The sequence below is a fragment of the Temnothorax longispinosus genome, unplaced genomic scaffold (genome assembly GCF_030848805.1).
Source record: "Temnothorax longispinosus isolate EJ_2023e unplaced genomic scaffold, Tlon_JGU_v1 HiC_scaffold_24, whole genome shotgun sequence".
NCBI lineage: Eukaryota > Metazoa > Arthropoda > Insecta > Hymenoptera > Formicidae > Temnothorax > Temnothorax longispinosus.
Window position 1 is genome coordinate 35,868 of NW_027270058.1, and position 27,544 is coordinate 63,411.

At 33.9% G+C, this 27,544-nt stretch overlaps 1 protein-coding gene and 2 long non-coding RNA genes across 5 annotated transcripts; all 3 read left to right on the top strand.

Annotated features, from left to right (window-relative positions):
• The first annotated feature begins 11,190 nt into the window (after positions 1-11,190).
• Positions 11,191-13,171, top strand: LOC139824007 (uncharacterized). 3 transcript variants are annotated; one of them, XR_011734969.1, is made up of 5 exons: positions 11,191-11,617; positions 11,840-12,017; positions 12,397-12,529; positions 12,606-12,683; positions 12,792-13,171. It is a non-coding gene; the product is annotated as an uncharacterized lncRNA (long non-coding RNA). The 3 variants fall into 3 exon arrangements; XR_011734968.1 differs by having other exon boundaries at positions 11,191-12,017; XR_011734967.1 differs by lacking the exon at positions 11,840-12,017.
• Positions 13,172-13,541: 370 nt separating this feature from the next.
• Positions 13,542-16,054, top strand: LOC139823992 (uncharacterized). Its single transcript, XR_011734961.1, has 3 exons — positions 13,542-14,048; positions 14,477-14,629; positions 14,699-16,054. It is a non-coding gene; the product is annotated as an uncharacterized lncRNA (long non-coding RNA).
• A 3,474-nt stretch (positions 16,055-19,528) lies between these two features.
• On the top strand, positions 19,529-27,190 carry LOC139824001 (uncharacterized). The gene is made up of 7 exons (XM_071796497.1): positions 19,529-20,107; positions 21,063-21,190; positions 21,955-22,228; positions 22,305-22,556; positions 22,632-22,981; positions 23,066-23,196; positions 23,265-27,190. Exons 3-7 carry the CDS (start codon positions 22,065-22,067, stop codon positions 23,607-23,609), a joined length of 1,242 nt encoding a protein of 413 aa, XP_071652598.1. The 5' UTR covers positions 19,529-20,107; positions 21,063-21,190; positions 21,955-22,064; the 3' UTR covers positions 23,610-27,190.
• Positions 27,191-27,544: the final 354 nt, after the last annotated feature.

Genomic DNA, 27,544 nt, shown 5'->3' on the forward strand with positions numbered 1-27,544 from the left:
TACTTGATACCGAAAACTACCGTTACAATGCAGAATAAAAAAGGAAAGTTTACAGATAAACCATAAGCATTCCCATTCGCGATACAAATTTTGATGGGACATACGCTATTATGTGGGAATATGTATTTGCCAAAATTTGGACACTGACTAATTTTGAAAAGATTGTTCCCATCTGCGGTCTCAGTAAATACCCTTACAATACATAGTACCTATAAGTACCGTTACAATAAATAATCGAAAATTAAAATATCATTGATAACTGGCCATAGCGTTATATTTTTTTTTAAATTAACGCATATCGTAACGCTATTATTTGCGGATTTACATTTAGCGACACGCGCAAACGTTGGCATTCCTATTAAAAATTATGATCTCAGGATTTAATCTTATAACTCAGTAAGTCTACATCCCTAAGTATTGCTACAATGCGAAACAAAAAAATAATATCTATTGATAAACTATGAGGAGAACGATTTCTGTTATAAAGACGTTGAGATCATACGCAATCTAGCTGTAAAAGAAAAAATAAAATAGCATTCTGTTAACATCTCAATGTAGGACAGCATTGAAGCAAATTCTAATTGAATAAAATAATATATAATTATTCGATGACTCTCTAATAATTTTGACTCTACCTAACTTGATATATTGGGGGAGAGAAATCTACTTTAATAAATGACCAACTTTTACATTAAAGAGGACACAAATTCGAGTCAAAACGTCAGTGAGTACGTAATTTTATGTAATTATTGTTGAACAATATATTAATTGCACAACAACAACCGCGTCGACTCTCAGCATGCAGTCTTATTTTCTTTCTTATTTATTAGTACAAAGCCTCAGGTTAACTTTAAATATCAAAGAATGACGAGTATAAATCAAGTAATCACTATTTCCAACGTTGAGGCTTTATTAACAATTGCTTTGAACATAGAATAATATTTTAACCGAATGGTCCCAAGAAGTACCGCTTGTCGTCTGAAAGCGGTCCTCGTATATATCTTTACAAGAAACAATATTGTCTTTTAATTAGTACGTAAACTGAAGAAGTTTTCAATTTTTATCGATTACTGTCGATTCCAATTTACCAGCGCAGACACATTTACAAGCCGGCTGACACCGAGTAATCGTGCTAACATTATTTTTAGTTAGGATCCCGGAATCACCTTTACAACACAGTACTTGAAACCAAAAACTACCGTTACAATGCAGAATAAAAAAGGAAAGTTTACAGATAAACCATAAGTATTCCCATTCGCGATACAAATTTTGATGGGACATACGCTATTATGTGGGAATATGTATTTGCCAAAATTCGGACACTGACTAATTTTGAAAAGATTGTTCCCATCTGCGGTCTCAGTAAATACCCTTACAATACATAGTACCCATAAGTACCGTTACAATAAATAATCGAAAATTAAAATATTATTGATAACTGGCCATAGCGTTATATTTTTTAAAAAATTAACGTATATCGTAACGCTCTTATTTGCGGATTTACATTTAGCGACACGCGCAAACGTTGGCATTCCTATTAAAAATTATGATCTCAGGATTTAATCTTATAACTCAGTAAGTCTACATCCCTAAGTATTGCTACAATGCGAAACGAAAAAATAATATCTACTGATAAACTATGAGAAAAACGATTTCTATTATAAAGACGTTGATGAGATCATACGCAATCTGTAAAAAAAAATAAAATAAAATAGCACTCTGTTAACATCTCAATGAAAGACAGCATTGAAGCAAATTCTAATTGAATATAATAATATATAATTATTTGATGACTCTCTAATAATTTTAACTCTACTTAACTTGATATATTGGGGGAGAAAAATTTACTGTAATAAATGACACCAACTTTTACATTGAGGAGGACGCAAATTCAAGTCAAAACGTCAGTAAATACGTAATTTTATGTAATTATTGTTGAAAAATATATTAATTGCACAACAACAACCGCGTCGACTCTCAACGGCAGTCTTATTTTCTTTCTTATTTATTAGTACAGAACTTCAGGTTAACTTTAAATATCAAAGAATGACGAGTATAAATTAAGTAATCACTATTTACAACGTTGAGGCTTTATATATTAACAATTGCTTTGAACATAGAATAATATTTTAACCGAATGGTCTCAAGAAGTACCGCTTGTCGTCTGAAAGCGGTCCTCTTATGTACCCTTACAGGAAACAATATTGTTTTTTAATTACTACGTAAACTGAAGAAGTTTTTCAATTTTTATCGATTACTGTCGATTCCAATTGACCAACGCAGACACATTTACAAGCCGGCTGACACCGAGTAATCGTGCTAACATTATTTCTAGTTAGGATCCCGGAATCACCCTTACAACACAGTACTTGATACCGAAAATTACCGTTACAATGCAGAATAAAAAAGAAAAGTTTACAGATAAACCATAAGTATTCCCATTCGCGATACAAATTTTGATGGAACATACACTATTATGTGGGAATATGTATTTGCCAAAATTCGGACACTGACTAATTTTGAAAAGATTGTTCCCATTGCGGTCTCAGTAAATACCCTTACAACACATAGTACCGATAAGTACCGTTACAATGAATAATCAAAAATTAAAATATCATTGATAACTAGCCATAGTGTTATATTTCTTTAAAAATCGACATATATCGTAACGCTATTATTTGCAGATTTACATTTAACGATACGCGCAAACGTTGGCATTCCTATTAAAAATTATGATTCCAGGAATCACTCTTATATAACTCAGTAAATCTACATTCCTAAGTACAATTACAGTACTGTTACAATGCGAAACGAAAAATTAATATTTACTAATAAACTATACATAGAACAATTTTTCTGTCATAAAGACGTTGAGGTCATACGCAATCTATAAGAAGAAAAAAGAAAATAGCACCCTGTTAGCATCCCAATGTAGGACAGCATTACAGCAAATTCTATTGTTAACTGTTGCCAAGACCATTAACGATTCTGTGACATCGATATCATTATTTACAAAAATTGAGTAGAAAAAGAACCATTCACACGAGATTCAACTTTTTTCTATTACGTGTAAGTGACGGGAAAAATTAACGGAGCCGGCCGGGACTCGAACTCAAGATCCTTGTTCACACGTCTAGTACTTATCCCATCAATACCGGCTTTACGGCCCTAAGTCTACATACAGAACTTTTAATTTAAAAAACACATAGTAAGAAAGAATAATTTAGACTCATTTTTATATATTTTTACATTTATTTTTTATATTTTTACATTTATAATTATAAACAGGTTTGTCATCGGTAAGATATTTTCTCTACCTCTTTTCTTTTTTTTCTCTCTTCTTGTTGGCTTTTTTTTTTTGATTGCTGACCCATGTTTTTATTGTTGCATTATTTCGATCATCAAAAACTTTTGGGTTAGCATCTTTTACATCTTGTATTTGCTTTAATGACGGCAATACGGTTTCGGCCGTTTGGTTAATCCACGGTTCAAAAGCTTGGAATCCTATTTTTTTTTGTTTTTTATTCCAACGAGGGCGGCTACACTTTCCAAACGGTGAAGCTGAAAAAAAGATACATGAACTAACTAATCGGACTATAATGAATATACGAATATTATTTATGTACATACTTGATCGTTTTTTTCGTTTTTGCGTCTTGGATTCTGCAAAAATCTCTGTATCTGATTCCTGTTCGGATTCAGATACAGAAGCAGATGCAGTTGCAGAATTTCCATGGTCATCAATAAAAACGCTTTTATCTGGTGCAACGAAAGTAGCATCACCAGACTCATTCACACCAGTCTCATCATCGTCGTCGTCCAAATCGTCTCCAGAATCGTCCTGCTTTCCTTGTACAGCTTCTAACAATTTTGATATTTGCAGTATTTCTCTCGTTATTATTGGCTGCCTATAATGCTCTTTATGTATACGGTCGGCATGGCCCAAAAAGCTTGCAAGATCAGACACTTCATTCTCGGAAAGATTGAAGTTTACACACATCGTAGCTATGTGTTTTCGCAAAATAGTTCCTCTTAGAGTATTCGGTTTTGCAGCACCGCATTCCTCTGCAAATTTGCGCATTAAATCGCAGGCTCTGAGGTACTTATAATCTCCCTTGAATATACCCGGAATACCGAACAAATACGGGTTGTTCTTATTTATGTTTGCCAAATGCCTGTTTTTCAAAAGAAGTTCTAAGCACATTAGAAGTTCCCTGTGCAATAACACTGGTACTGTACGGTTCAACTTTCCCCGGATTGTGAATCGCACGTATTTTTGTGCTGCTTTCTTTTCTTCAATTGAAAATTTGGTATATGCTTCGCCAATTGTGTCTTCGTCGATTTTTTGATAATTTTTAAAATCATTAATCAATATCCGTTCGATTTCGCCTGCTCGACGTCTGTTGAATAGCTGAATAGAAATCAGACTACTGGCAGCTAAATCATTATAAACATTTTTCGAAAAATGTTCTTTTAAAGCTTCACAATTCTTCCTTAATTTGTCACGAAGATACACTTGTAGTTTCTGAATATCATTTGTCGACGGAAGAATTACAGTCGATTGCCTTTTTCTACGGGTTTGAGTTTCTATAGCTGTTCGAGCAACACTTGAATTATAGTCTTCGGTCAGGAGCTTTAAAAAATCTTCAGCGTATGTTTGTTTTTCTTTATCATGTTTTTTAATCCTTTCCGAAATGCACAACCTACAGATCTGTTTAATCAATGTACCCAAAGACGTGGCTAGAGAAGGTATTTTGAAGCCAGTTCCCGAATCGTTTAGACCAGCAAGGGATTGAACTGCAGTGATTGTGGCATCGTAATGCCTCGGATAAAAAATGCTAAAAAAGTCAGAAATTTCTGTAGCGTGATTCCTCACTTCTAGAAGAAAACGTCCAAGCTGTCGAAGTTTTTGACGAATCATGTCATAGAAGTGGGGATCCTTGTACTTTTGACATAGCTTATTGCCAAAAAGAATAATGAGTTCGTCATAGCGTATCGATTTTGCTACATTGTCGTCTTGCATCGTAGGAAAAATCCGTTTCCGAAGTATATCGCATGCTTTAGGATGAATCCGGCCGGTTAATCTCTTTGATGATACCAGAATCGATCTTCGTTTTGCAGAATTTTTCTTCGCGCATTTTCGATAATGGTGTCGAAGAGAAGTTTTTGCATAATCAGCAAGGCATGATGGACACGTCGCGAAATCTGTAGCAAGTTTTTTATACTTGGCATTCGGCCTTCGCGTAACTTTTCGTTCTCCAGTATTAATAGCTCTATTCGTATTAAAATAGAATTGTTCACGTTTTCGAATTTTTTCCATTATTTTCTTCCGTTCGTTAGATCCTTTCTCGAAGTTCAGAAATTGAACTACCTCCTCTTCATCTTTGTGCTTACGGGTAACATGTCGGCTTAACTTCCCTTGTTCTGTCTTGCAGAAAACACAAAAGTTTTTTTTAATTCCAGATTCAGCGCTTTTTACGAACATTTCCACGTCGTCTGGTGCGCTGTGTCCAACTTTATTGACTGTAAGAGACGCATCCAAATCCGTCGATATGTTTCGAGATGTCGTAGAATTATTCTTATTGTTATCATGCTGTTCCTTTTGTCCTATGCTATCATTCGAACTCTCAGAATCAGGCACGTACGAAAAATCGCTGGAGTTATTAGAGACGACAGAGCTGCGACCGTCGTTCTCCTTATCAGAAAGATCGGGCTTGTTAGGGACCTCGCTAATCAATCGATTAGCATCTACAATATAAAGAAGAAGTTGTTCAAAAGCGTTGTGAAATAAAAAATATTACAGATCGGACATCTAACCTTCGCTTATTGTACGACAATTTGGAATCGGAAGCTCCGTGTCTCTTCTTTCGTCAACGTCATTATTTTGTTTTTGTAATGGAAGCAGAGGTTTGTAAACATTCAACGCAATATCATCCCAATCCCATGCGCTATTATTAAAATCGGCACTGTTATCTGCAAAAAAACAAACCAAAAGTTAAATACATATTCATAAATTCTTCACACGCTGCAATTGTCATCAACTGGGCCACTTTATATTCATTTAATTATAACATCTTTCAGATTTATTTTACGTACACTTTACCAAAATTTGACAACGAAAAATCACCTTTCCACATATTTAGTTTCGCCAAGGAATAAGAAGTGTGCACAAAAACAAAAGGTGAAAAGTTTTAATCGCAAAAAGCATTCACAAATTGAACTTTAATTATATTATCTATTTTATCTTAGAGCAAGCGCAAAAGCGACTTTTTGTATTTTATTTTTAAAATGTTACATATATTTTTGGTTATATATACTTTTGATAATCGTACAAATTAAACTGGAATGACACCCCGGATAATATCAGTTGATGAAGAATGCCTTATTTATTTAAACCTATATTACTTAATATGCGAACCTTCCTTAGAAACTGTTAAATTTGTTAGAGAAACCGGAGTGAGGCTTAAGTTTTCAAATGCATCAGGGTTGCTTAGAATAGCCGAGTTTTCAAATGCATCAAGGTTTTGCGAAACACTTGCAGAAAGTTCCGTTGGCATAGTTTTTAATGTGGTGTTCGAGAACATCTGATCAACAAATAGGTTTGTGTGTTGATTATCAGTTGCCGGAAACATTTTGCACTCTTCAGTCTGACTGGACTCTTCACTCGCATTATTTGCCGGCAATGTTTTCGATAAATGAACAATATCCTCGACAAGGCAGAGGGTTTCAACGTTTTCGAGAAGAGTAGGTGTCTGCGAAAGAAGCTCCGGAGAAAAGACATCATCATTTCCTGAAATGTATTCGATTTCAATAAATTAGTTGCTATAATCAAACGCAAAATAAAGGTGATCCTGCAGTATCCCTTGTCATTTTTTTTTTTTATAATATTGAAAGAAGAAATTTTTCACCGTTAATTGAAATGCAAAAAAAAAGACGCTTGTCACCGTAGTTATTGAAGTATTTTAAATCGCCATACTGCTTAACATAGATCTATAGAGGAACAGAAGCGAGATTGTCAACGAAGTAATTTTATTAAAAAATTCATAAACTTCAGATGGTATCCAAAACGTATCAATGAAAAGTCTCTAAGGAACATTTTATTCAGCCATGATAAGATTTCATCATATAACTTGCCATATAATACGAGAGAAAAAAAATATCGGATGCAAGTCTGTGCGGCTGCACCACTTCCAACGTTATTACTCTGCATTATTCCCACGACAGTGTCTATTACAGTGTTCTCTCAAAAAGGACATTGAATACCAAAAGAGAGTAAATTTTTAGAAAGTGTGCTCACTTTTACTCTGGACTGCTAACTGTGGCTCGTTGGAACATGTATAATCGACAGTCGTACCAGTTAATTTGTTATTCTCTTCTGAAAGCAATTCGATCGCTTCAGCTTCTTTGAGCTCTGAATCAGTTGTATTCGATGGCAATATCTCCGACAAACACATACTTTGGATTGCAAGACTTGACTTATTGTTTGAGCACGTAAGATCAACGTCTTGTCCAATTTGTTTATTATCCGCTACTGGAGACAATGCGATCGCTTTAGCTTTTTCAAGCTCAATTTTAGCCATATTCAATGGCAAAATCCCCAACGAAACACTCTCAGTGACGAAGGAACGAGTTGAATCATTTTCGAGAAAAGTTGGCGTCTTTGTCATAACCTTTGGCAAATCGATTTCAACAGTTGCTGTAAGAAACTCGATTTTAATAAACTATAGTTTCTCCATAAATACAAAATTTAATAAATAGTTTTTATTCGAGTAGCAAATCATTTCCGTAAAATATACGTACGTGCATGTCCATCGTTTGCGCGATTAAAACGTAGTTTCTTCCTCTGTACCTTCATAGAAAGATCTGTTTTTTTCTGTCCTATAAATATATAGCCTTGTGAATGAATGTAAACACACTACGACCTACACTAACATTATTTAGATATTACAAATACCTGTGTTTATTGAAGTACGAGGTTTTTTGGAAGATTTGGCCGATGAAGCATACTTGGCAGAAGAGATTTCTTTGTTGAGTTCTCTTTTCATTTCCAGTTCATTCTTTAAAGCAATAAGCTTATCTTTCTCGCCTGTAAATTCGCAAATAAACTTGAACAAAAATTGAAGTAAATAAATACACATACGTCTAACGGTACTCAATTTCAATAAAAACTAAATTTTATTTCAATTTTATTTTAGGATAAAATGTTGATTATCATATATATTTCATAGTATGGGTAATTCTAGGGACCGAAAACAGAAACGGAAAAGTGCTTTCCAGGACCATATGCGAATATAATTTAAAAAAAACAGCTCTCTGTAAAAATATTCGTTTAATTAACAGTAGTTTCTATTACCGAAGAACTTATGCGTTAACAGTCAATGGAATGTGTGTTTCAATACGATAGACATGTAAACGAAGATCTTTGCCAATATCTTTAAACTCGATCAAAGTTATTTATTTCTTACCGATTGTGAGATGCACTACGATTCGCATTAGTTTTAACTTGAAATATGACTGTACGAGCAATACATCCTCTTCTTTATATTTAAGTAAAGATATTCCCTACACGTTATTTTCAACTCGTAATAATAATAATAAATTGCAATTACAACCATCAAATATTATTACGGCAATCTATATCGCATACTGAATTGGAAGAGTAATTTCGGAGACTACGTTATATTCGACTATACAAGCACGCCATATAACATTGCTTTACTACAGATTTAATACTATCCCAGCAAGAAATGATCCATCGAATCGATGTCTAATCAACGTCGATTCGATGGGTCATTTCTCGCTGGAATAATGATTATATAATAAATGCGTGAATAATCTTACAATTTGATCTTTGTTTTATGGCCAGTCTACAATGAGTCGTTAGTCATTAGTCAGATGTCGGAAGAGAGTCGAAAAAAGTCATAAACGTGTCATAAGGCGATCGGAAGTCTGTAATCGGCAATCATAAGCGATTGGCCAAATGCCATCTCTTACGATCACCGATTACAGGCCTTCGATTGCTTACAATACGCTTATAACTATTTCTTCCGACATCTGACTAACGACTAACGACTCATTGTAGAGAGACTGGCCATTACAATATAAAATATGAATTATATTACCATCAAGAGCTATGATTTTTCCGACGAATCGTCCACTACTCTTGTATCGAATACTACATACATTTTTCTTTTTTATTATATCTTTTTCTTTACAGATATAATACACGCCGTCTTCGAAAAGCACTAAAGCAAACATTTTCTATTCAATATCCACGATCGCTGGCGTTTTACGGAGAGTCCTGGCGCGTTCCGTTACTCGTATGATGCGCATGCATCACTTATCCTTGTTTAACATTCGGTGAGCAACAAAGATAAGTGATGCAGAGAGAGGCGCCAACGGCGCTAACGGGTCATGTGATCAGCCCTCCGTGATTGGCTGGCAACAATGGCCGCGTAAAGGAAACACAACTGGGTTGCGTTCCAAAATTCACTCTAGTTAACTAAAGGCGATTTTTGGCGATCGTTTGGTATGGTTTGGTACATATACCAAAGTTGCTATCCGTGGCTGCTATTGGTTCTGGTGCAGTTTGGTACTCTTTGGTTGCTTATACCAGAGTCACGCCAAAAATTGCCTTAAAATGCTATAGTGTACAGTGACGTAAACTATAGATTTTAGTTACCCAGAGTGAATTTTGGAACGCAACCCTGCTGAGTGAGCTGCTAGTGATTCTAAAAGGCCATTGCACGTAATAAAGTTTTAGTCATAATCATAAGGCCGTAAGAAAATAGACCAATCACAGCCGATTATTCTCCTTTCGATTATGACTAAAGGCCCGGACACACACTTTTTCGTAACAGTAACAGTAAAGTTTCGACCAATCGCGTTGCTCGAATCGAGAACGTACGGCCGTACGTTCCCGAATCGAGCAACGCGATTGGTCGAAACTTTACTGTTACTGTTACGAAAAAGTGTGTGTCCGGGCCCTAAAACTTTGTTACGTGCAATGGCCTTAGGCCCAGTTCAACAGTGGCCAGTTAGCTTAACTAGTAGTTAACTCTCACTCTCCGTCTCTTTCTAACCTTTGAGGTTAGAAAGAAACAGAGAGTGAGAGTTAACTATTAAAGCTAACTGGCCACTGTTGAACTGGGCCTTAATATGATTGGTTCTTACCTTTGGTTCTTCTCCGGATCTAAGGGTAAGAACTAATCATAATAAGCGCTCACTCAACAGTTGTGTTTCCTGAACGCGGCCATTCTGTATTGACGTCGCAATATCGTAATGTCCACCTTACTACATATTGTTTCCAGCCAATCACAGAGGGTTGGTCACATGACCCGTTGGCGCCTCTTTCTTCTACAGATTCTCTAGGGCGCGTTTCGTTAAGCGGGGAGCACGCACACTTCTGCATAACGGATAATGCGTAAGCATAAGAAAATCGATTGGTCCATATACATGTGCATAAGGAAATAAACCAATCGAGTTTATTATGCTTACGCATTATGCGTTGTGCAGAAGTGTGTGTTCCCCGCTTTACTTGCATGACACGCATAAAGGCCGTGGCACATAAAAAAATTTAAGCAGTAAAGCGGGGAGCACACACTTCTGCACAACGCATAATGCGTAAGCATAATAAAATTGATTGGTTTATTTCCTTATGCACATGTATATGGACCAATCGATTTTCTTATGCTTACGCATTATCCGTTATGCAGAAGTGTGTGCTCCCCGCTTAACGAAACGCGCCCTAGAGAATCTCTAGAAGAAAGAGGCGCCAACGGGTCATGTGACCAACCCTCTGTGATTGGTTGGAAACAATATGTAGTAAGGTGGACATTACGATATTGCGACGTCAATACAGAATGGCCGCGTTCAGGAAACACAACTGTTGAGTGAGCGCTTATTATGATTAGTTCTTACTTTTAGATCCGGAGAAGAACCAAAGGTAAGAACCAATTATATTAAGGCCCAGTTCAACAGTGGCCAGTTAGCTTTAATAGTTAAGCTAACTGACCACTGTTGAACTGGGCCTAAGGCCATTGCACGTAACAAAGTTTTAGTCATAATCGAAAGAAGAATAATCGACTGTGATTGGTCTATTTTTTTACGGCCTTATGATTATAACTAAAACTTAATTACGTGTAATGGCCTTTCAGAATCACTAGCAGCTCACTCAGCAGTTGTGTTTCCTTTACGCGGCCATTGTTGCCAGCCAATCACGGAGGGCTGATCACATGACCCGTTGGCGCCTCTCTCTGCATCACTTATCTTTGTTGCTCACCGAATGCTAAACAAGGATAAGTGATGCATGCGCATCATACGAGTAACGGAACGATATATTCGCTCAACGTACGCGGACTAGTTAGAACGTGTTTCGCGTGTAGACACGGACGACACGTTTTAACGTGTTCGGACGTGTTCCGCCCGAACGAAAAAATTTTTTAAAAGAGGCAGGAGCCTTTAAACCTAAGAAGAAGAAGAAGATGAGTAACGGAACGCGCCAGGACTCTCCGTAAAACGCCAGCGATCGTGGATATTGAATAGAAAATGTTTGCTTTAGTGCTTTTCGAAGACGGCGTATATCTGTAAAGAAAGAGATATAATAAAAAAGAAAAATGTATGTAGTATTCGATACAAGAGTAGTGGACGATACGTCGGAAAAATCATAGCTCTTGATGATAATCTAATTCATATTTTATATTGTGAAACAAAGATCAAATTGTAAGGTTATTCACGCATTTATTATATAGTCATTATAGTATTAAATCTGTAGTAATATATATGGCGTGCTTGTATAGTCGAATATAACCTAGTCTCTGAAATTACTCTTTCAATTCAGTATGCGATATAGATTGCCGTAATAATATTTGGTGGTTGTAATTGCAATTTATTACTATTACGAGTTGAAAATAACGTGTAGAGAATATCTTTACTTAAGGATAAAGAAGAGGATGTATTGCTCGTACAGTCATATTTCAAGTTAAAATTAATGCGAATCGTAGTGCATCTCACAATCGGTAAGAAATAAATAACTTTGATCGAGTTTAAAGATATTGGCAAAGATCTTCGTTTACATGTCTATCGTATTGAAACACACATTCCATTGACTGTTAACGCATAAGTTCTTCGATAATAGAAACTACTGTTAATTAAACGGATATTTTTACAGAGAGCTGTTTTTTTTAAATTATATTCGCATATGGTCCTGGAAAGCACTTTTCCGTTTCTGTTTTCGGTCCCTAGAATTACCCATACTATGAAATATATATGATAATCAACATTTTATTCTAAAATAAAATTGAAATAAAATTTAGTTTTTATTGAAATTGAGTACCGTTAGACGTATGTGTATTTATTTACTTCAATTTTTGTTCAAGTTTATTTGCGAATTTTCAGGCGAGAAAGATAAGCTTATTGCTTTAAAGAATGAACTGGAAACGAAAAGAGAACTCAACAAAGAAATCTCTTCTGCCAAGTATGCTTCATCGGCCAAATCTTCCAAAAAAACCTCGTACTTCAATAAACACAGGTATTTGTAATATCTAAATAATGTTAGTGTAGGTCGTAGTGTGTTTACATTCATCCACGAGGCTATATATTTACAGGACATAAAAAAACAGATCTCTCTACGAAGGTACAGAGGAAAGAACTACGTTTCAATCGCGCAAACGATGGATATGCACGTACGTATATTTTACGAAGATGATTTGCTACTCGAATAAAAACTATTTATTAAATTTTGTATTTTTATAGAGAAACTCTATAGTTTATTAAAATCGAGTTTCTTACAGCAATTGTTGAAATAGATTTGCTAAAGGTTTTGACAAAGACGCCAACTTTTCTCGAAAATGATTCAATTCGTTCCTTCTTCACTGAGAGTGTTTGTTCGTTGGGGATTTTACCATTGAATATGGCTAAAATTGAGCTTGAAAAAGCTAAAGCGATCGCATTGTCTCCAGCAGCGGATAATAAACAAATTGGACAAGACGTTAATCTTACGTGCTCAAACAAGTCAAGTCTTGCAATCCGAAGTGTGTGTTTGTCGGAGATATTGCCATCAAATACAACTGATTCAGAGCTCAATGAAGCTGAAACGATCGAATTGCTTTCAGAAGAGAAAACAAACTAACTGGTACGAGTGTCGATTATACATGTTCCAACGAGCCACAGTTAGCAGCCAGAGTAAAAGTGAGCACACTTTCTGAAAATTTACTCTATTTTGATATTCGATGTCCTTTTTTAGATAACACTGTAATAGACATTGTCGTGGGAATAATGCAGAGTAATAGCGTAGGAAGTGGTGCAGCCCCACATCAGACTTGCATCCGATATCTTTTTCTCTCGTGTTATATTGCAAGTTATATGATAAAATCTTATTATGGCTGAATAAAACGTTCCTAAGAAACTTTTCATTGATACGTTTTGGGGTTACCCTATAAAGTTTATAAATTTTTTAATAAAATTACTTCATTGACAATCTCGCTTCTCTTCCTTAGATCTAAATATAGATTTATGTTAAGCTGTATGACGATACAATACTTCAATAACTGCATGGTGAAAAGCGTTTTTTTTTGTATTTCAGTTAACGGTGAAGAATTTATTCTTTCAATATTATTTAAAAAAAAATGACAACGGATACTGCAGGATCACCTTTATAAATATTGCGTTTGATCATAGTAACTAATTTATTGAAATCGAATCAGGAAATGATGATGTCTTTTCTCCGGAGCTTCTTTCGCAGACAACCTATTTCTCTCGAAAACATTGGAACCTTTTGCTTTGTCGAGGAAATTGTTCATTTATCGAAAACATTGCCGGCAAATAATGCGAGTGAAGAGTCCAGTCAGACTAAAGAGTGCGAAATGTTTCCGGCAACTGATAACAACACACTAACCTATTCGTTGATCAGATGTCCTCAAATACCACATTAAAAACTATGCCAACGAAACTTTCTGCAAGTGTTTCGCAACACCCTGATGCATTTAAAAACTTGGCTATTCTAAGCATCACTCCGACTTCTCTAACAAATTTAACAGTTTCTGAGGAAGGTTCGTATAAAGTAATATAGATTTAAATAAATAAAGCATTCTTCATCAACTGATATTATCCGGAGTGTTATTCTAGTTTTGTACGATTATCAAAAGTATATGTAACATTTTTAGAATAAAATACAAAAAGTCGCTTTTGCGCTTGCTCTAAGATAAAGATAAAATAGATAATATAATTAAAGTTAAATTTATTAACGCTTTTTGCGACTAAAACTTTTTACCTTTTGTTTTGTGCACATTTTTTATTGCTTGGCAAAAGTAAATATGTGGAAAGATGACTTTTCGTTGTCGAATTTAGATAAAGTGTACGTAAAATAAATCTGAAAGATGTTATAATTAAATGAATATAAAGTGGCCCAGTTGATGACAATTGCAGCGTGTGAAGAATTTATGAATATGTATTTAACTTTTGGTTTGTTTTTTTGCAGATAACAGTGCCGATTTTAATAATAGCGTATGAGATTGGGACGATATTGCGTTTAATGTTTATAAATCTGTGCTTTCATAACAAAAACAAAATAATGACGTTGACGAAAGAAAAGACACAGAGCTTCCGATTCCAAATTGTCGTACAAGCGAAGGTTAGATGTCCAATCTGTAATATTTTTTATTTCACAACGCTTTTGAACAACTTCTTCTTTATATTGTAGATGCTAATCGATTGATTAGCGAGGTCCCTAACAAACCCGATCTTTCTGATAAGGAGAACGACAGTCGCAGCTCTGTCGTCTCTAATAACTCCAGCAATTTTTCGTACGTGCCTGATTTTGAGAGTTCGAATGGTAGCATAGGACAAAAAGAACAGAATGATACCGATATTAATGATGTTTCTACGACATCTCAAAACATATCGACGGATTTGGATGCTTCTTTTACAGTCAATAAAGTTGAACCAGCGCACCAGACGACGTGGAAATGTTTGTAAAAAGCGCTGAATCTGGAATTAAAAAGAATTTTTGTGTTTTCTGCAAGGCGGAACAAGGGAAGTTAAGCCGACATGTTATCCGTAAGCACAAGGATGAAGAGGAAGTAGTTCAATTTTTGAGCTTCGAGAAAGGATCTAACGAACGGAAGAAAATAATAGAAAAAATTCGAAAACGTGGACAATTCTATTTTAATACGAATAGAGCTATTAATACTGGAGAACGAATAGTTACGCGGAGGCCGAATGCCAAGTATAAAAAACTTGCTACAGATTTCGTGACGAGTTCATCATGCCTTGCTGATTATGCAAAAACTTCTCTTCGACACTTGGAATGATTTAGCTGCCAGTAGCCTCATTTCTATTCAGCTGTTCAACAGACGTCGAGCAGGCGAAATTGAACGGTATAACTTTCCCCAGATTGTGAATTGCACGTATTTTTGAGCTGCTTTCTGAAAATCTTTAATTAATATCCGTTTGATTTCGCCTGGTCGACGTCTGTTGAACAGCTGAATACCGAACAAATACGGGTTGTTTTTATTTACGTTTGCCAAATGCCTGTTTTTTAAAAGAAGTTCTAAGCACATTAGAAGTTCCCTGTGCAATAACACTGGTACTGTACGGTTCAACTTTCCCCGGATTGTGAATTGCACGTATTTTTGTGCTGCTTTCTTTTCTTCAATTGAAAATTTGGTATAAGCTTCGCCAATTGTGTCTTCGTCGATTTTTTGATAATTTTTAAAATCATTAATCAATATCCGTTCGATTTCGCCTGCTCGACGTCTGTTGAATAGCTGAATAGATATCAGACTACTGGCAGCTAAATCATTTCAAGCCTTCTTCGAAAAATGTTCTTTTAAAGCTTCATAATTTTTTCTTAATTTGTCGCTGAGATACACTTGTAGTTTCTGAATATCATTTATCGACGGAAAAACTATAATCAATTACCTTTTTTACGGGTTTGAGTTTCTAAAGCGATGCTAATTCAGCATTATTCAGTTTTTAACTGGAATAATGCAACAATTAAAACATGTAACAAAATTCAAAAAAACGGAAATATGTAAAAAAAATATATTGTGACAAATCTGTATGTTGAATTTACATTATAAATGTAAAAATATAAAAAAAAATAGTCTAAATTATTGTATCTTACCCTGCGTTGTGAAACTTCTTCAGTTTACGTACTTTTTAAACAAATATAACACTATGGCTAGTTATCAATAATATTTTAATTTTTGATTATTTATTGTAACGGTACTTATCGGTACTATGTGTTGTAAGGGTATTTACTGAGACCGCAATGGGAACAATCTTTTCAAAATTAGTCAGTGTCCGAATTTTGGCAAATACATATTCCCACATAATAGCGTATGTTCCATCAAAATTTGTATCGCGAATGGGAATTACTTATGGTTTATCTGTAAACTTTTTTTTTTTATTCTGCATTGTAACGGTAGTTTTCGGTATCAAGTACTGTGTTGTAAGGGTGATTCCAGGATCCTAACTAGAAATAATGTTAGCACGATTACTCGGTGTCAGCCGGCTTGTAAATGTGTCTGCGCTGGTAAATTGGAATCGAAAGTAATCGATAAAAATTGAAAACTTCTTCAGTTTACGTACTAATTAAAAGACAATATTGTTTCTTGTAAAGGTATATACAAGGACCGCTTTCAGACGACAAGCGGTACTTCTTGGGACCATTCGGTTAAAATATTATTCTATGTTCAAAGCAATTGTTAATAAAGCCTCAACGTTGTAAATAGTGATTACTTGATTTATACTCGTCATTCTTTGATATTTAAAGTTAACCTGAGGCTTTGTACTAATAAATAAGAAAGAAAATAAGACTGCTGAGAGTCGACGCGGTTGTTGTTGTGCAATTAATATATTGTTCAACAATAATTACATAAAATTACGTACTCACTGACGTTTTGACTCAAATTTGCGTCCTCTTTAATGTAAAAGTTGGTCATTTATTAAAGTAGATTTCTCTCCCCCAATATATCAAGTTAGGTAGAGTCAAAATTATTAGAGAGTCATCGAATAATTATATATTATTTTATTCAATTAGAATTTGCTTCAATGCTGTCCTACATTGAGATGTTAACAGAATGCTATTTTATTTTTTCTTTTACAGCTAGATTGCGTATGATCTCAACGTCTTTATAACAGAAATCGTTCTCCTCATAGTTTATCAGTAGATATTATTTTTTTGTTTCGCATTGTAGCAATACTTAGGAATGTAGACTTACTGAGTTATAAGATTAAATCCTGAGATCATAATTTTTAATAGAAATGTCAACGTTTGCGCGTGTCGCTAAATGTAAATCCGCAAATAATAGCGTTACGATATGCGTCAATTTTTTAAAAAATATAACACTATGGCCAGTTATCAATGATATTTTAATTTTCGATTATTTATTGTAACGGTACTTATGGGTACTATATGTGTTGTAAGGGTATTGACTGAGACCGCAGATGGAAACAATCTTTTCAAAATTAGTCAGTGTCCGAATTTTGGCAAATACATATTCCCACATAATAGCGTATGTCCCATCAAAGTTTGTATCGCGAATGGGAATACTTATGGTTTATCTGTAAACTTTCCTTTTTTATTCTGCATTGTAACGGTAGTTGTCGGTATCAGGTACTGTGTTGTAAGGGTGATTCCGGGGTCCTAACTGGAAATAATATTATCACGATTACTCGGTGTCAGCCAGTTCGTAAATGTATTTACGCTGGTAAATTGGAATCGACGGACGGTAATCGACAAAAATTGAAAAACTTCTTCAGTTTACGTAGTAATTAAAAAACAATATTGTTTCCTGTAAGGGTACATAAGAGGACCGATTATGGAGTACTAACGGTATTTCTTGGGACCATGCAGTTGGAATGTTATTCTGTGCCTAAAGCAAACACTTGTAAAGTCTGATCGTTGCAAATCAAGAGATACGGTACATGGTAGTGTCTCACATCAAGTGCATGGCATGCGTAGCGCGACGCAGTGCGAGACGTCCGTGTCTTTACTTGAGCCGTTAGTTGCGTTTACTCGAGATTATCGGATTTCAATAATGGCTGAAGCAATCAAGTTTTGAGTAGGCTCAATCAATGGCTTGGATATTAATTATAAAAAAATAATGTTACAAAAATGCGTTACCTAACTCAACGTAATATGTGATATATTTAATTGGAGTTAGAAAACCCAATAAAAAATTATGCAATTTAATTTTTAAAAAATTTGATTGCGAAGAAAATTTAATGCAAAAGCACTTGGCGCTGTTATGTAAGAATTTTCTCTTGTTATATTACATCTTAATTAATTCATCAGTTTTAATTTATTAGCAAGATATTTAACCATCTCTTATTAATAATGACAATTTTTTATTTGTTATTGATATCTTTTCGTAATAATATTTTTATTATTAATCAAATGTTTTTCTGATTTGCGGCACAATTTAAAGATTTTATACATTTTTTGAATAATATATGTCACTTGGGTTGAGTTAGTATATAGTGGGAGCGTTTCTGTTTTATAAAGGATATTATGGGTACCGTTATTTAAGTCATGATAAAGAGGACCATCATTATATATAAAATTGTTTCAACCTGATTGAAACGGTGATTACGTCATTTAGTTGCTATCAGTAGTTTATACTTTCGTACGTATATATTTTCGACAGAACACAAGTACGACCTGCCTCCGTGGCAAGAACGTTTTTTAATTTATATTTGATACAATGATTCTGACAACATCGTTTACTAAGACAAATTAAATGATGTATAACCAATAAAAGAAATCTACATTACAATTCTTTCTATAAATATAAGTCAATAATTATATTTTTACAGTATGGTCCCAAAAAGTTCCTGTAGCTCTTTGTTTGCGGTCCTCAGATGGAACCTTACATCGCAGAAGATGGTTGGGAAGATTTTATAGATATACGATAGAAGTGTGTTGATCTCTCTAACCTTTCCCTCGCATTATTAGCGTTATGATATATTAGATAGACTCAATATTTATCATCATATTTAGCATTTAGTTATAATAATCGCGAGTGAATTCGGTCCTCATATCAACCGCTGAATCCTGGAAAACCAGGTCCCGACATCATCCGTTGAATATAGAGCGAATTATAGGGACCGGTCCCTACATCATCCCTTTCATCTAGAACAATACCGGGTCCGGACCTCAAATGTGCCAAATGTCCCCATATTAACTCCTAGACCCCCGAAATGGACCCGATAATTACCCCTCCATATATATATATATATATATATATATATATACACACTGAGAAAAAAATACTGTTGCTTCAGTTAAATGTGGAATCACGGGGTGCCAAAAATAGTTGATTCAATTGTATAAACAGTTGATTTAAGCCCCTATAGCTTTGTCGGCAACCTTGTTGCTATCGCTATCGCCTATTGTGCAAGGGGCTTTATCCTTCCGCGCTTCTGCCAATCACCGAATCGCGTGTATCGTCACCGAAGCTGATTGGTTTATGCACGTCCCGTGACCACGAGTTTCCGGGCATCCTTGCGAAAGAGATTTCCGGTACCCCAGCCAGAGCTCACCGAACGACCGTGAGCCTACATCGGTTATTTTTCTCGTCCGTGCGTGTTAGTGCGTGCCAGCTTTTGTTTCATCGGCGAGCATAGTTCACGCGAGTTAATGTGTCCTGCTCTCTTGTCGTCGCTTCCGTGCGATCGGGGGACATTGTAAAATTGTCGTTGTGCGCATCGCTCTCTTGGCCGTCGCTACCTTTGCGACCGGCGTATATTTAACGTTCATGTGCGACTGTGTTCGCGCGTGCCGTCGCCTGCTCTGCGACCGACGACTAGTGGACGCGCGTAATTAGTTCCGGATAAGGGCCGAATCGAGCCCGGAAGGACTCCTGGGGGCCATAAACAAGCAAAAAGAGAAGTGGACGCGCGTGTGAGTGCGCTCTCATTTACGTGCCTGCGCCTGCAGAGCGACCGGCAGACATTATATGTACGTGCAATCTAAGCACAGTTGTCCCGCCAAAAACGGTGAATTGAGAGCACTGCGCCGCGATCAAGAACATGGCTGATAAACAGACAGTCGATCTCCTGAAAGATTGAGGCTTCGAAGATAGCCTTATTCAACATTTCAAAGGTAAATCTATTATTATTCGTGAGCCGCGATCACGCGCCTCGAGGAGCGTCGCGCGTGATTATTCGTCGAGGCACCGCGCCTAATAGCGACAGTTAAGAGCCTGTTCACACGAGACGTTTCTGCCGCGCGTTATCGTCGCACCTCGCCTCGCGACAACGCGCGGCCACGTGCGTACAGTAGCTGACGATCCTTACGAAAATCTCGTGTCGTTCGTAGCTGAGATTAAGTATTGCTCGCTTGCGGTAAGAAAAAAATACTGTTGCTTTAATTAAATGTGGAATTCCGGGGTGCCAAAACATAAATAGTTGATTCAATTGTATAAATAGTTGATTCAACTATAGTGTAGTCGTTTTAATAATTCAAATATTGAATCAACTATTTATACAATTGAATCAACTATTTATGTTTTTGGCACCTCGGAATTTCACATTTAATTGAAGCAACAGTATTTTTTTCTCACAATCAAGTGTAAAACTCTGTGATGAGTACGGTTCGCGTGCGGTAAAATTCTGTGATTCTGAAACTGCTTATTGTTCATGTATTGTAAAATCGAGTTTGTGAGCTGACGCCCGTATTATTTTTGCGCTTGTCCTCGGCCTCGCGATCAAGATCAATGACAGCAAGATTTCCGACTGCAAGGTCTCCGACTTCAAGGTCTTAAGATCTCCGGTTCGCGAAAAATAGATTATCTTTAGCTTGTAGTTATGCTGTTAATAATTTACTATAAAATTTCAATGTTTTAAGAAATAAAGTACACATATTAAACAGTAGATTAAGATAAATAAAGTTAAAAAATATTAATTTTTGGCTGAGATATTAATATAATAAAAAACGTTCTTTGAAAATCATGGTTGACACGATTCCTGTGTATTATATGAATTATTTTTATATATTATGTTTTTATTTTAATTAAACAAATGTTTTTGACAATTGATTATTTTTTTGGTATATACAGCACAAGCAATTGATTTCACTTTGTTGCAAAATCTAACACATGATTTAATAAGAGAACTGATTCCAACGATTGGCTTAAGAATGCGCTTCATAACGAAATGGAAAGAACATTTTCGGATCTCAATTGATGTAATTATGTTTTTTTTCTACTATTTATCTCTCTCTAAAAAATAATTATACAATTTTGTTTATTATATTATTAAAAATTTTTTGTTACAAATTTAAGTATTTCACAAATCTCTCTCTCTCTCTCTCTCTCTCTCTATATATATATATATATATATATATATATATATATATATACATACAGGGTGTACCAAAAAAGTTTTGCAGTAATCAAATATCTCGAAAACAAAGCATTTAGAAAAAAATGTTTTAAATAAAAGTTGTAGGGTTCTAAGTGGTGCATTAAATAGTAATATTAGTGTGACTATAAATACACTGAGAAAAAATGCTGTTGCTTCAATTAAATGTCGAATCACAGGGTGCCAAAAACATAAATAGTTGATTCAATATTTGAATTATTAAAATGACTACACTATAGTTAAATCAACTATTTATACAATTGAATCAATTATTTATATTTTTGGCACCCCGTGATTCGACATTTAATTTAAGCAACAGCATTTTTTCTCAGTGTAGCTTTGTTAAGGCCACGTAAAAATTACTTACCTAGTAAGTTTTTAATTCTTTTTTTACATCCTGTATGTATATGTATATAAGATATAAATTAAATTATATATCAAAAATTTTTATAAATTTTTTGATACATTTTGATTTTTGTAAACATATATTTTAAATTTTTTTGTATACATCATAAATCACATAAATGTTTATTTAATTCTTATTATTACAAAAGTTTAATTTTGTAAATAATTTTATAATTAATATAGGAACATCAAGACGCGATAATTCTGACACCGCGAGCGATAGTTCTTTAGAATCAAAAGAAAACATTAGCTCGCCACCTCTGAAAAGAGAAAAACTTTTCGTTGGAAAAGAAATGTACAAAAGACTTCAACGACCTACCGTCCGTGAAATACTGAAATACAACGAACAAGGTCGCTTGATAGTACGAAGTTATGGGCAAACAAAAATACTGTCGAAACATTCCCGGAACGTTCTTCTAGAACTACTCATATCACACTTAATAAATACCGTTAAAGGGTAAGTAAAATGTTTTACGTTTTACTTTAGTATAAATATGAAATATAATTTAGTTAAATAATTTTTTTTATAATAGCCCGGTCAATAAACATGACTTTCTGCATTTTGCTCGAGGAATAATAGATGTATTTCCATCGGAGGACATAAATTTATATTATGTTGCACCGGTATCTAAAAAAGACTCTCGAAATAGAAAATCGATTTCTGTACGAGGCAAACTTGTAGAAAAATATCGCAATAAATTGAGACAAAATAAACGTATACTAGCAGATATTTCTGATGTTACAACTTCTACTGATCTTGAAAGTGAAGCATCTAATGACGGTAAGTATTTCAATAGATATTAAACGATATTTTCTTAACTATATAATATATGATCTATAATTCTATTTTTAATTGTAAGTGAAGTGTTGGAGACAAGCGTCAAATGGTTGGAAACTAATCAAGAACCGTGGGAAGTAGTTGAAAACCACTGGAAGGCTACTGCTACTATTCGTTGGAAAGACAATCGAAACAATCGGGATACTTTGCTTTCTGATAAAATATTTGAAAAATGGCCGATTTTAAATCATCCAATGGGCTGGAAATTAATAGTTCAGGATTTCGAACATTTTGAATTAAGTTCGACAGAAGACGCTATTAATCAGTGGCCTCAATTCTTCCGAAACGTCTTGAAAGTTTGCCCTCTTGAGAAAAAGAAAACTGTTCGAGTGAATGAGCTATTAAAAATAATAGAAAGTGATCAAAGCGATGGTAAGCTTTTATATTATTGTACACAATTATTTTTATACAGTTATAAACTTGAAAGTATAATTTGTATAACGTTTTCGAAAACAGAATCTAAAGCTATTGCGCAATTGTGTGCCCTGTCATATATGATTCCTCCAAGAGGACGAGTTAGAACAAAGAAGGGTCATTGGAAACCTTCGATGACTGAGTCTGAAGAAAGTATTGTTGTGCATGTTAAGGTATGATTTAAAGTTTTATTCAATTTCAAAAAATAATGGGTGTACTTCATAATCATGATTTTTTTCAGACTGCTGCAGATATAAGTGGCATTCGACAAGAACGAATTGATGTGATGTACCAGATGAGTTTAACACTTCAGCCATATATCATTGCCGTGGGACCTACCTTGGCTGAAATATCATCGTTTTTTATATCTGTGGACAAGGTCTTATACAACGTAACAAACGCGTTTACAGCAATCGACACTCTCTTCAAAATCTTTCATGTGTTGAATATCGAATATCCGGCAGCATCTCATCACATATGGGTACTGATCCAACGTGAGTTGTATAATTTTGTAACAAAATACGATAAAACACCGTCGTACACTTTAGAGGTAATAAGTGCGATTAAAAATCTTCCAAAAAATTAATGAGATAAAGTAAGAAATATTTTATTTGTTACAATAACGACATAACCTAAAAAACGAAATTTTCCAGTTTGAATGTGTCGAGAGAATTATTAAAATTTTATTATTTTTTTAAATCGCGATTTTGGTGTAACGATTTTGTTTACCGATAATAGAGGAATAAAAGTATCATTAGCTATTCATTTAACGTGTTTAGTTCTCATCAGAATCCTGTTTTCTTTGCAGACAATTCAGGAATTATAATTTTTGTCGTTGTTGTAGCAAATAAGCAATATATAATTTTTTTTATTTGATATTTAAAAATTTATAAAGGTTATTTCATTTCTGCGATATTATTAAGTATAAAAAAACATTTTAACTATACTTTATAAAAATATAGTTTATTCTAAAATTTAATTCTTTTACATCGTATTTTAATTAATAATATTAATTTAAATAGAATTATATAATAATTAATATTCTATTAATAATTAATAACACTAAAATTTTTCATAATGTACTCTTGCCCGTTTTGCTTCGATTCGTATGGCTCTATTAGATGTTTGAAAGCACATTGTAAATTAAAACATTCTGCAAAACTACATTCTTTTTTTCGATGTCGACAAGAGTTGTCAACAGAAGTGCCAACAAAAATGTTGTGTTCTCGTGCTTTTAGTGATATTCATACTTTTCTTAAACACTTATCCAGAGCTCATTGTGAAACAAATATTAAAGACAATGTTCTAACCAATATTCAGACATATTACAATAACATAGATATTGATAACAGTTTAATAGAAGAGATGACAGCTAGTAATTTACCCACACAATCAATGCAATCTACTTCTTGTGCCATTAATACCGATAATTATTAATACCGATGCCATTAATACCGATAATTATTAATACCGATAATATTTTTAAGGACATAACTGTTACGGAATTTACAGAAAAGATCGCACAAATTTCAGCTTTATTTGTTGCAAGTTTATACTCTCGACCATCATTACCGCGAAACCTTTGTCAGGAAATAATGGAATCAATAAAAACTTTTCTTAATTGCGTAAAAATTATAGAGCAAAAATACAAGTCAATTGAACAAAATCCTAATGAAAATTTAAGTGCTATGTTTGATATTTTGAGTAATGCATTTGCAAATCATCCTTCGGAATACCAAACAATGCTTTATTTTAAATCATTAAATTCTTTAATAGTACCGCAAGAAATATGCATCGGCGCGTTTATTGATTCTAAACTTATGAATACTGCTAAACACACGCTCGTAAGAAATCGAAAAATGTGCATTATACCTCTCGAAAAAATATTAAAGACCTTTTTAGAGTTGCCTGATGTATATGACAAAATAATGTCCAACATTAGAAAAAGTGAACAGAACGAAATAATATCAAGTATATTACAGAATGAAATATGGCATTCTATTAAACAACAGCATAACAACGATGTATTACCTTTGATTCTTTATTACGATGAATTGGAGATAAATAATCCATTAGGTACTCATCGAGGTTTACATAAGCTTGGAGTGGTATATTTCACTATCGGTGGTATCGAGGAACAATACGCGAGTATGCTTGAAAATATTTTTTTGATGCAAATACATAACGTTACTGATTACGTACAAGTTGGTAATAAGCAGATTTTTGCACCTCTCATTTATGAGATTAATAAACTTCAGGTTAACGGTATAACTATAAATATCGGAAATTCGGAAAAAAGGTAAAATTTGCGCTAATGAATATTCTTGGAGATAATTTAGGGATTCATGCTATTTTCGGATTAAATTCAAGTTTCAATTCTAATTATTCCTGTAGAATATGCCTTGTAGATACATTAACTCGTAAAAAACAGATTCTTGAAGATGTTGGTTTACTTCGAAATGTTGAAAATTATGCAACAGATGTCAGTCATAGAAATCATGGTATTATCGAGGAATGTACTTTCCATTCAATAACCAATTTTCACATCACAAAAAATCTCAGTGTCGATGTAATGCACGATTTATTTCAGGGAATTTGTCGCTACGATTTAGGTCAATTGTTAAACAGGTTAATAAATAAGGACAAATTATTTTCTCTCGAACAATTAAATAATAGAATTTACTCTTTCGATTACGGGGATAATCATTCTACAAACATACCGCCTTTAATTAACAGGGATGCTTTAAAAAAAAGATATATTATTTATTCTGCAGCTGAAATGGCATGTCTTTGGAAATATTTAGGTTTGATAATTGGCGATCTTATTCCAAAACAAAATAAAACGTGGAAATTATACATACTGCTTAGAAAAATGATGTCAATTATAATGGCACAAGAAGTAACCGATGAAAATTGTAGCTTATTGAAAAAGCTAACGAGTGAACATCATAAATTATATATAAATTTATTTGATGATACATTAAAACCGAAGCATCATCTTTTACTTCATTACCCACGAGTTATGCAACAGATAGGTTCTCTCAAATATATGTCGTCCATACGATTCGAAGCAAAACACAAAGAACTTAAACAGACTGCAAACGCTATTACGTCTAGAAAAAACCCTGCATATTCATTAGCTATGAAACATCAACTACAATTAAATTGTAGATTTATCTCAAATAAGGGGTTTGAAAATCGTTTAGAGTCGGGTGTCATCTTGCATGAAAATTTGATAGATATCGACCTTTTCAATAATTTTAAATATATACTACCGTTTGTTTCTTTTGATGGTTATAAATCTTTATCTTGGATAAAAGTTAATGGAACATTTTATAAACCAAACATGGTTATTGTAATAGATAAAACTAATACCAAATTTGGCAATATTCAATATATTTTAAAAAATGATTTACATGAAACTTTCTTTATATATAAGGAACTAAAAACAGTGCAGTTTAATTCTAATTTTTACGCATATGAGATAGAAGACACACAGTCTTGGGGATTTATGGCTCAGTCAAAACTTGAGACGTATAAAACTTGTAATAAGCATTTTATTGAGGGTAAAAGCTATATTCCAGTGCTTTAAACTCTTTCCTTCACTATTCAGCTGCCTCTTCTGTAATTTTAACTCTTGTATTGCAAAAATGATTTATGTGAAACTTTCTTTTTTTCCGTGAGAGACGAGAAAATCGCAAGCAAACTTATAGTAGTGTATAAGGAACTAAAAACAGTACAATTTAATTTTTATTTTTATACGCATATGAGATAAACTGTTTATAGTTTAAGTTATGCGATGTAATTATATAAGTACGTATATATAAATGTTTTTTGCGATTAGTCTAAGAAATTTCTTTGTGATCTATAAAGCTTGTAATAATAATTTTATGAGGGTAAAAGCAATATTCCTGCATGCGCTTTAAACTGTTCATAGTGTTTAAGTATGCTATGTGATAATATATAAGTGTTTTTGATGATAATTCTAATAAAGTTCTTTGTAACAGAAAAACATTTAATTGTTTTAACTTTCTCACATTTCACAATTATGTAACGATATTTAACAGTATGTATTAATCACAAAATGCTTGAAATATCATGTTTTCTGTTGTTTTAGGTAGAATTTGTAAAATACGTAAATATTGTTATCAAAATTGTATTTTGCGTTATTTGTCACACAATTTCTAGTTGGTAACGTTGTCCATGTTGCCACATTAAAATAATGTAATGTTAAAACTTCTATCATTTCTATTACTTTAATTACATGTATAATTTGCATAATTATTAATGTCTACTAATGTGATTACCAAATAAACGATAGTATGTTTGAAACATACAATCGTTGCTGTTGTTTTAAATAGATGTACAATTCGTAAAAGTATTTATGTATTTTTCTTTAAAAAAAAAGAAAAATATAAATACTTTTCAATTTAATGTAAACAATTACTCTTTACCTATTTAATGTAAGGATTAATTGCTTACATTGAATCGAAAATTATTTATAATTTTCTCTTTTTTAAA

Excerpts from the sequence above, each read along its gene's own strand:
- LOC139824001 (XM_071796497.1), top strand. The coding sequence starts at position 22,065 with ATGTACAAAAGACTTCAACGACCTACCGTCCGTGAAATACTGAAATAC. Across the intron at positions 22,982-23,065 it reads AGAAAGTGATCAAAGCGATG|AATCTAAAGCTATTGCGCAA; the intron begins GTAAGCTTTTAT and ends TTTCGAAAACAG. Across the intron at positions 23,197-23,264 it reads GTATTGTTGTGCATGTTAAG|ACTGCTGCAGATATAAGTGG; the intron begins GTATGATTTAAA and ends GATTTTTTTCAG.